Source organism: Corapipo altera, unplaced genomic scaffold, assembly GCF_003945725.1.
Source record: "Corapipo altera isolate COAL_440 unplaced genomic scaffold, ASM394572v1 1, whole genome shotgun sequence".
Taxonomy (NCBI): Eukaryota; Metazoa; Chordata; class Aves; order Passeriformes; family Pipridae; genus Corapipo; species Corapipo altera.
This window is the reverse complement of record NW_020884873.1, coordinates 11,512,239-11,522,642: the sequence shown is the minus strand read 5'-3', so window position 1 is coordinate 11,522,642 and position 10,404 is coordinate 11,512,239. Positions and strand designations below refer to the sequence as shown.

Genomic DNA, 10,404 nt, shown 5'->3' with positions numbered 1-10,404 from the left:
CCGGGCCGTGCGGGGTGGCGGCCGCCGGCGGGCCATGCTGCTAAAGCTCCTGCAGCGCCAGACCTATACCTGCCTGTCGCACAGGTATGGGCCCTGCCTCTGCCTCGGCGGGCTCGTCCTCATGATCGTCTCCGCCCTGCAGTTCGGGGAGGTCAGTACGGCGTGGCTGCCCCGCTTCCCCTCCGTCCCTCCGTGCGGAGCCGAGCGGTGCCGGCGGGGGAGGCGCAGCCCCGCGGCTGCACGGCCCGGGGGGAGCGGGGACGCTCGGTTCGGGGCTGTTTTTCCTCTGGGGAGCCGGGCGGTGGTGGTGTCTGTGAGCAGCGGGGTCCCCCGGCAGGCACCCCGTGGCCCGTGCGGTGACAGTCCCGCGCCCCGCCCGCCGGGCGCTGTTCGCGCTGTGCGGGCGGCGCCGGCCGCGGGCAGGGGATGGCTCCATCCTGCATCCCGGAGGGAGCGCAGCCCCGCGGCAGCTCCCGCTCCCCGGGCCGCCGTGTTCCCACCTGTTGGCCGGCGGGGCCGCTCTCCCGGTGGGTGCCCCAAGGGGTTGTTAGGTGGGGTCTGACAGGTTCGGTGGGCCCCGGCGGAGCAGAGGTGACACAAACCAGCTGCTCTTGGCTGGTCTTGTGCAATTTTTTCCGCTTCCCTTATCAAGTGATTTATTAGTGCTGTGTTTTTGAGTCTCGTAAAGCCTGTGCTGGATGTAACCTTCACATGGCGACTGGGAGTGACAGAATCTTTCCCCCTTCCGCAGTTTAAGTGGTTAAATGTATCCTCCCTCCAAGCTGCCTGCGGCTCATATGGGTCTACCTTACTTTGCTCGCTACTTGTTACTCAGTTTGCCCGCGTTCTTTTGTAAATGATGCAATGTAACTTACCCTTTTTCTATATATGATTTTATACAGATGTAGATTTTAAAGCTTCGTTTTGTGTTGCTCTATGTCTTTGGGAAGTTATCAGTGAAAGAATGTGGAGAGGAAAGAACCCATTCCTATTTCAATGCAGTGTTTGAGAATATAGTAAGGTTTCAGGGAATTCAAGTATTTTTGTCAGTCTAAAAGGATGGCAGTGTTAAATGCAAATAGACTGGAATTTCTGATTCCTAAGTTGTTCTCTCTTATTTTTTCTTTTTTTCTCTCCTTCTTCTTTTATTCTCTGTTGTATTTTGATGGGCTCTTTCAGGTAGAGAGGGGAAAAAAGAAGAGCCATAAAGAGTATTATCTGAAACTCTTGAGTGTGCCACAATCAAAACTTTATTTTTTTTTATCAGTACATCTTCTTTGCATACAGTACTTCATCTCTGCTTTCTTGCAGGGTTCACAAGTTCCCGGGGCACTTCAAAGCCATCAGCAAATTAAGTAATTATGTAGTACTCTTAGGCACCTGTTTGTACATGATTATCAACTTAGATTTGTATAGACTTGTTGGTGCTGTGAAACTGAGCATAGTTTTGCATTTCTTCAGAACGGGGACTTAAACCCAACTTTAGGATACCATAGAACTTTGAAGGTTTTTAAAAATACTTCAGTAGTTGTCCAAGTTTTTGTTGATGTTGGTGAGAATCAATTGAAATCACTGCTCAGAATTATTTTCTTACTAACTTTTACTTTGATGCTTGCAACCCTTTTAAAGCTATTTGGAAAGCTTAGATACTGTTTAGACAGTGAGCAAAAGAACTGGTAAATTCATGTAAATTTTCCAAATTATATGTTAAGAAAAAAGGAAAGTGACTAGCAATGTTTAAAACCAACCAACCAAAACCAAGCTAAAATACCAACAAAACCTTCACCCTTTATAGAATGGCCATATAGGAATATATAAAACTCTCTTCCCTGCCCCCCCCCCCCCCCCCATCCCAATGATGGTAAATTAGCCTGGTAAGATATGTTTGAATGCATTTTGCTTTTTGCCTTTGTATATTGGTAAACAGTGGTAGTTTAGCAATTTAAGGGAGATTAGGCTTGTGGGAACGAACACTGTTCACATCTTCTGACAATTGTAGTGGGAATGGAAAACACTTCTCCGGTACAGTCTGTAAGGCAGCAGCTAATAAAAAATATAAAACTGTTTGGAAAATGAAACCAAGTAGAAATTAACAGCTCAACCATTTTTTAGCCATCTGTGGTGAACTCAAGCAATAAAAAGCAGCGTGAGGCACTGCTTATCAGACTCTGGTGTCTGAGCAGCATCTTCAGTTCTGCTTTTTCCCCCACTCCCAGAGCCAGCTTTTTGTCATAGTAGGCAATATTAGATCTGATTTCTTAGATTCATGCTAATATCAGTAATATTGGTGAAGTAAAGATGGATGGTTAGGGCAAATAATTTGTAATGATGTCTTCGCAGCCAGAAGCTGAAAATGAACTTCCTTTCAAGGAAGAACTTGATTCAGAAATATTTCTGCAAAAACATACAGGGTAGCCAGGTCTAAGCCAATGCTGTAATTTGGTTGTAAGATGTGCTTTAAGTTTTAGGACAGTTTAGTTATAAAAACTATTCTTGGCCATCCTTCTAATGGTTGATCAGCTTTGTAAAAAGTTTTATAACCAGAACATGCCTGAGCCACTGTTATCACGTATCTGATACAGTATTTCCTAATAGGCAGTGTCTTTCACTTTGTTTTTTAGTGTTCCCCTTGTGGTTTTATAATATCAGTATTTAAAATTAAGGCAGCATCCAGGCATTGTTTCAAGACAAATAACATGTCAGGAGGAAACTGTTGCAGGGAAAAAAAATGTATCAGGTAGGAAGAGCTTAACTTTGTAATGTGTTTCTAAGAGATCTGTCTTCTGTCCTTTCTGGTTGTAGTTACAATTGCACAAATGCCAAAGGCAAAGGCTTGAATGTTAATTTTTTTCTTCTGGAGAGCCATATTATTCATATAATATATTACAGTTTTACTCAAATACTTCTGTATTTCTTCTAGAAGCAGATCAGTGTGTGCCAATTCATCACTGTCAGTAGTAGCAAAAGTTTCCACACGGATATGATCTTTCAGTGTGTGCTGTGTTAAACCAGGTATTTGGCAGAAGGACGTAATGACTCGTGCATAAAACAAGTGTAATAGTATGTTTTTAAGACAATTCTCGACCTTGGTATTTAAGGGAGGAGATTTGTATGCCTTCCTGGGAAATATATGTGCTTTGTGTGAGGAGAATGGAAGTGTACTGATGTGGTCTTGGTTACAGAGACTGTTTGCAGCTCTGGCAGGAATTGCGTGTGCACTTGTCACCCAGGCACATGACGGAGCTTCTCTACTCTCTAGAAGGCTTTAATTTGCTTTACTGTCAATCAGGGTAAAGAGGTGTGTATCCTCAGAAAAGGGAGGAAGGTTTATGTTATGGCTTTGAACCCTACCCTAGAGAAATAGTATGTTTCATAGTTCCTATAATACAAGAAATAAGCATTAGTAAAATTTATATCTAAGAAGAGTGGTGTAAATAACTATTATCCTTTGTAGGTTTGTTTTTTTGTGTTGTTTTGGGGGGTTTGTTTGTTTGTTTGGGGTTTTGTTTTTGTTTACCCTCCACTATATACAAATATGTACTTACCCCAGTAAAATTAGTCACTGTGCTTTCTTCTCTAAAACAGCACAAGACACTTATATAGTTTTTAAGGTTGGACTTTCACTTTAAAAGCTGTGTGTTTGTCACCACCATTTGTCATCTGCTCCAACAACCAAGCAGAGGAAGATCAAGCGCTCCAGTTTTTGGAGGTTCATCTTTCTGTTGATTTAGCCATGACTTGGCTCACTGTGGGGTCAGGCAAACTCGTGTCAAGCTAAAGGGGGATGGCAGGAGTGCCAGGGGATGGAGGAGAGGCTGCAGCCTGCAGAAATACTGTGCTGTTGGGTTAGCTGGGATGCAATGTAAGGCTTTACCTCTGTTGGAAAGAGCTGTTGTGTTTTAAGTCTGTAGCTGGGTGAATTCACATAATTTGATGTGCCCTGCCCTGGCTGTTTGTTTGAGATGCTCAGGTTTCAGAGGTGTGTATACTTCAGTATGTCCTTTATGAGAATAGAAAGGAAGATGAGCAAAACTATACAGGTCTGTGTGTGTGTTAGGGGTTTTCTACTTGCATTGAAATATATTTGATTTAGGTCTCAGTTTTGGGAAAATATTCCTGAATTTTTAGAGACAACGGGGAGGTAACCTAAATAAATAGTAGTTTAAAACATGTTAGTAAATCATGAAATCCTTTCATGCAGAGCAAAACAAAATTTGTTTAAATTAAGTGGGTTCTTCAGTTCTGAGTCTGATTACTGACTCAGTGTAACAATTTATTTAGGATTATGGTCTGGTCAGTTGTACATTAATGCATAGATCAATTCAAATTAAATTCATAGTGGTTAAACATTTCAAAAGGAGAAATTAGTGTCTAACTTTAGAAGGTGGTGACATTAAGTTGTTTTGTGGTTTTGTTTTTTTTTTTCTTTGCAGGTTGTCTTGGAGTGGAGTAGAGACCAGTATCATGTTATGTTTGATTCATACAGAGACAACGTTGCTGGCAAATCATTTCAGAATCGGTGAGCTTTACCTGCATTTGACATATTGGACATTTTACTGTTCAATAAATTTTTAAACACTTAAGTAAAATATTTGAGACAAAGTAACATACTGTTGAGTGGGACCTTAATGTATGGGCTCTAAATCCACAGCAAATTTTAAAGTTAATGGTTTAAAATTAGTGCATAGTCAGTGCATAATCTCCTATTTTGGAAGATGTTTGGCATTTGGAAGCTGTAGTCATATAATGGAGTTTATGCTTTAAATGCATTTTAATCATCCAGTCTCTAATGAAACATCAAAATGGTGACAATGCTAACAATAAAGGGAGGACATGACATGTTTTCTATATTAAGACAGGAAAATATAAGTACTGTTCCCGTGTGCTTAAAATTCCAACTTAAAGTGTTCTGAAAAGTTATTTTTCATTTACGTTAAGTTTTCTGTGGCGTCTCGTGAGGAACGTTATTTAGTAGAGAAGTCACAAAGCTAGTAAGAAGCTTTTAAAAGCTGAGTGCATGGGAAAAGTCTCTCTCAGCAAGTTGGAAACCAAGTCATAAGGGTCATTTGTTTCAGTTGTGTTAACTGCTACACGACTTCCTGTGGCTTCATCATTTGTGTCTGAATAGCCTGGGGTCTGTTGCTCAGGAAGTCAGTGGACTGTGAAGTGGTAGGTGGAAGAAAGCTACTAAGGAGATATCTGACTCTTAACATTGATACACTTGACTGGGAGAAAAACCCAACCCTGAGAGCAGATGCTTTAATCTGCCTTGAGGTTTGTTGAGTCACGGGACAGTAGAAATCATCAGATCAATTTGTCACGCTTTAGTTCATGTGAGATAACTCTGTAAAAGTACATTGTGTGGTGTCATTGAGTACTATACACTTTTATAATCTCACCTCGTACCCCTCTCTCCTTTTTCCAAAGGATGACAGATGAAAGCAGAGTGATACAGCTCGTTATGGATGATTAACTGCATATTTACATGTTTCAGTGGTACTGAAGTGAAAACATGGCAGTTTGTTCCTGTCAGGACTAAAATACCTAACTTTGTGATAATTAAACTGCAGTACTTTTATAAAATAGTGGACTTTGTCGAAAACAAAATCACAAATCCTACTGTTGCAGTGGAGGTATAGTCAGTTCCCATTTCTGCACTGTGTTTCCTTACTTCATTTGGGTTGTGTAAAGCACTCCTTTGCTACTCTTCACTTCTGTGGATTGTGAGCAAATCATCCAGTGTCTAGGAAGGAGCTATCAGCTGCCTGAGCAAAAGCTTTAAGTTTTCTTGATGGGTGCTTATGTTATTTCAGTTCACCCATATGCCTTTAATACTCATATATCAGGCGTGACACAGAAGTCTTTTGGGATATTTGTGTGCAGATACCAACTTCCTGAAAAAATTAATACCAACAAAAAACCCTTTGTGGATACATACTTTTATGCATCTGTTAACTTTTAGACATCCCTTGTCAGGGGTTCACTTTATTTTTATTATGCAACTGCACAAATGCAGTAGTGGACCCTGTGCTGCAGTATGCATTTGTATCATGGTGGTTTGGTGAAGTTTTTAAGACTGGTATCGATGCAGCATGTAGGGCTATGCATAAACTGGGGACTGTGGACTTCCAGTTTTGAATCTACCTTATCCATTGATTTTAATCAGTTCTTATTTTAGCGTTAGGGAAAATTATTCAGAATTGGATAACAGGAAGATTGTTGGTTGGGAAGTAAAGCAGATCCACTGCTTCGCACGAAGTAAAAGCTGCATGGCCTTTAGGAAATATTAATGGATCATCAACTGAATTTAAATAGCATTATTTTCTAGGAGTTTTGCAGGTAAACATCTCTATTTGTGTGTAACTGTTGTGTTATAAACTTTTGTAGAGAACCTCACTTTAAAATGTAGACAGATTTGTGTGTGTGGGCAAGCTCCTTACGATTATAAACTCAAAAATCTTGTCACATAAAAAGAGAGATGTTGAGAGCATCATTACTAACACCTGTTGAATGCTCTTCTCTGCCAGACCAAGGAAAATTTCTTCTTTTGCCCTGAAGTTTAGCCATTGTTTTGGTTTGCTTTTCCCTCCTGTTGCACACCCTTGGCATCTCAACTGCTGCGCTTTCCAGGTAGTCACATCAGCTGCTAAACTTATTACTTACGTTGCCAGGCTCTCACACAGCTTGAGACAGTGGAGTAGAAATTCCAAGGCTTTTTACCCAGTCACCTCATCCAAAACCATTTTCGAAGACTTAGGTTTGATATGAAAACAAAAAGGGAGAGAAGGAAACTAAATAATGGAGTTGTGTGCACGAGTGTCTTGGATGAGAACTGTATTTTACTAGTCTACATGCAAATCCTGTATTTTAGTAAATGCTGAAGTGTAACTTTGCTGTTCCAGGACGTGACCAAGTCATATTTAAAACTCCAAAATATGTACGGAAAGAAAATGTGAAGGAAAAATCCTCAGCTTTTAAAATGTACAGACTGATTTCAGTATGGTACAGCAAGTGAGAGCTCTCAGTGGTTGGCCAGCCATTAATTGTTGAGCTGAGTGAGGCTGGAGAGAGGAAAAGATGCACAAATTAGGGAGCAGGAATACCAACGGAACAGGTGAGTTGCTGTTGGTGCATAGTTACAGAGCTGTAACAGGCAGGAGGGCTGGGAGGTTTACAGTGAGGAGCTTAGACTTACCTTGTTCATAGTGAGGCTCAGCAAGGACCATATGGTAGCTTGGAGGAGATCCAGAACCTGCTGTAATCCTTCAGCAGCAGTGGGTGTTGGGACAATGAGGCTTGTCTTCTAGCTGCAATCTTGGCTGTAAGCATGGTTCTCGTGTGTAAACACATCATGGGTATGGAAAATATTTCCCAGCAAGTGTGTCCTGTCCCATCTGGGGGAGCTGGTGGCTCTGGCTCTGTCTTCAAGCAGGATCCTGTTGATGTTTTTAGATTTGCAAGTAAGAAATGGGTACGTTTTTGAAAGAGAGAAATGTAAAAGACTATCCACAACAAGCCTTAACTCAATTAATTGTCTGGGGGTCTCCAAGGAAGTTTCCAAAGTCCATGTTTGCTGATATTACAATCAGTAGCAAATGGAAAAACTGATGATTTTCTCTAGAAAGGTGTTAAGATAATTCCCACTTGAATCAAAGAGTGCCTTGATTTGCATCTATTGATGAACCAGAAGCTAGTCACCTCAAAAAGGTTAAATAGCTGATTGGAAGGGTAGTTGTATTTAGTAAATTGACTCGGCTCATATTGGGCTTAACCTGTTTGCCAGATTGGTGTTTGTGATTAAAACCAAATGTATAAATCCACATGAGGGAGAAACACAGCTACAGGATTTGAGGGAGAAAGTTTTTGATCTTTTCTGACCTTCAAAAGTTTGCAAAAGACTCTACATGTTAAAATAGTGTTTGAGAACCATACTACTGAAGTGGCTCTCCTGTTCCTTTTCATTTTAAATCAAAATTCCGCTACATACCTGTCAAAATATAAACTCTCAATACTCTTTAAGAAGGCATGAAACCATCCAGAAAGCTTTGACAAAACCCAAAAAGGTGAAGTCTTGATAGTGTTACTTAGCCTAATTGGAAGCAATAAATTGAATTTTGCAATGTATGTTTTTTATTATTATGTTTGATAAACTTTCTGAAACAATACATGCTGTAAAAATGCATTAAGAAAATTTATTTGGGTAAATTTGAAGCAGTTGGACTAGTGGATCTGCAAACAGTTCACTTGTATTTTACTGCTCTATCTCTAATGCCACTGGTAATGAATAATGAGCTTGCCATGCCACAGTTAATTCAGAGTTGGGATACCTGCATCTGATCAAGAATGCCTTTCCTCTGGAATTTATTAGCGTTTGACTGTATGTGACAATAGCATAGCAAATTATGTAGTTATATGTGCTGTTGCATAGACACGCTTATAACAAATTATAAATTGGAGAGAGGCTTCACAGAAGTCAGAATTGTCTCATACCATTGAAAGACTTGGAGTTCAGGCTTTTATTTTGGACACTATATTCTTCAGTGAAACCTATATTAATAAACTCTGCAGTTTACCCAGAAGACTGAGGGTTGGGCATTTTTGAAATCTGCTGACTTGAGTCAGGTGCTTCCACCTGAAACACTCCTTTCCTAGCTGTAGCATTCCAGTGACTGTCAAACCAATAATTTAACTGATCACAAATGTAGAAAAGCTGGAAGAACTACTGCCACTGAATTTCTACTCCTGTGGAGAACTTTTTAGTTCAAAACATGCCTTATTAATGGACAAGAAGTTAGTCGTTTCTGGGGAAAGAAGTGAAACAACTGATTAGAGGGGTATTTGTATTCAGTAAATAGGCTTTTTTTTTTTTCTTGCCAGTTGAGAGGGTAGCCTTCTGCACACTGTTACAGGTCAGAGGTGAGAGAGACTTTCTGGGTGGTGCTGCTGGGGAAGGCAGTGCTGTTGCTTAGATGTTCAAACTGTCCCAGAATGACCCATCATTATTCTTTAAGTGTCATAGCTCAGTTTGGAACAGTGGCAAATCGAGGACGAAATGTTCCTGTCTATTGTGCTGTGACCAGCTACTGGCTGACCTTTTACCAAATTTTGTGCTTCAGTTACTGAATCTGAGCCAGTAGAAAATGAAGCTGGGTAGAAGCTGTCTGCTTGGTGTGCTGTGCTGGGGAATGGGGGTGAAATATTGCTTGTAAGCTCTGTCTCGATTTGAAGGACACAGTGGGTGGAGAGGGAACACCTCTGGAAAACATCACTGCATGACCCCATGGATCTCAGCATTAAAGAAGTGTTCAGTGTTTGCTAGGCCATCTACAGTTTAGGAAGATATTAAATAGCTTGACACTGGAACTTTTGAAAATAATAATTGGAGCAGCCTCCTGCTTTCTGGGACTGAGAGGTTCATCTATGGCAGCAGCCTGGAGTACCTGCTGGCACAAAGCAGTGGGCCTTGGAGAGGAGACTATCATAAAAAAATAGAAAAAAGATACCCAAACCCCTTTCTTCTGCCTTGGGTATGTTAGGGAATCTGTAACTCTCCAGAAACAGTTCCAGGATATTCAGTTGTGTCAAGAACTAATTTGTCTGCTGTGTCTGGAGTCTGAATTCTTGTACCCAAATTAAGTTGTTGGTTTATGAAACACCCTGTTAATGATAACTAAGAGACATTCCTAGGATAGAGACCTGGTCCTGCTGAGATCTTATTGGCTCTGTGCAATTAAATAACAACAAGTATGATTTAAGTCATTATGCTTCATGCTGTCCAATCTAACGTAGTTGGTGAATTAAGAATGTGCCTGGATGCTGGTGCTGACTTGTAAAATATTTGATGGGTTTGAAGGAATTGGGTTATAGGTTTCTGTAGGTGAAATTTAGAGCATAAAGCTAAGATTTTCTTTAGTTACTGAACCCTTATAACCAGTTGGTGTCCTTTTTGGTTTATGTCTGCTGTTTTGTCAAAGGATTGTGTATAATTAAGACATGATATATATAGCTAAAGAGAGGCTTTTTGCTTTGTCTTGTTTGCATCCCAGACACCAAGTATTTCTGTTGTTAGACAGAAATTGCTATTGTAGGATGCCAGGAACACTTGTAATGTAATATTAAACAGCTCATGTAGCTTTCCTTTGAATTATGTAGACTGTGTTTACCCATGCCAATTGACGTGGTCTACACCTGGGTGAACGGCACAGATGTTGAACTGATCAAAGAATTGCAACAGGTCAGGGAACAGATGGAGGAAGAACAGAAAATAATGAGGTAATGATCTTATGTATTTTTTCCCTTTAACCAACAGCAGCAATCTAATGTAGTACTAGTTCCCTTTGTTGTTATTTTTTCCTATGTTACTCAACATGAAAATTCAAAGCACATTTTCTTACTTCTTCATTT

The 10,404-nt window shown here is 40.5% G+C and overlaps 1 protein-coding gene across 4 annotated transcripts in view; it reads left to right on the top strand.

The window, feature by feature from the left end:
* Positions 1 to 6: 6 nt before the first annotated feature.
* Positions 7 to 10,404, top strand: part of GNPTAB (N-acetylglucosamine-1-phosphate transferase subunits alpha and beta) — a 43,796-nt gene continuing 33,398 nt past the window's right edge. For 2 of the 4 annotated variants that reach the window (XM_027664605.1, XM_027664614.1), the window contains exons 1-3: positions 7 to 151; positions 4,434 to 4,519; positions 10,153 to 10,272. In XM_027664605.1, coding sequence (XP_027520406.1) covers positions 35 to 151; positions 4,434 to 4,519; positions 10,153 to 10,272 — 323 coding nt within the window. In that variant the 5' untranslated portion in view covers positions 7 to 34. Of the gene's footprint in view, positions 152 to 4,433; positions 4,520 to 6,902; positions 7,115 to 10,152; positions 10,273 to 10,404 lie in introns of those variants that run through there. The other 2 variants (XM_027664622.1, XM_027664639.1) reach the window with 2 other exon arrangements.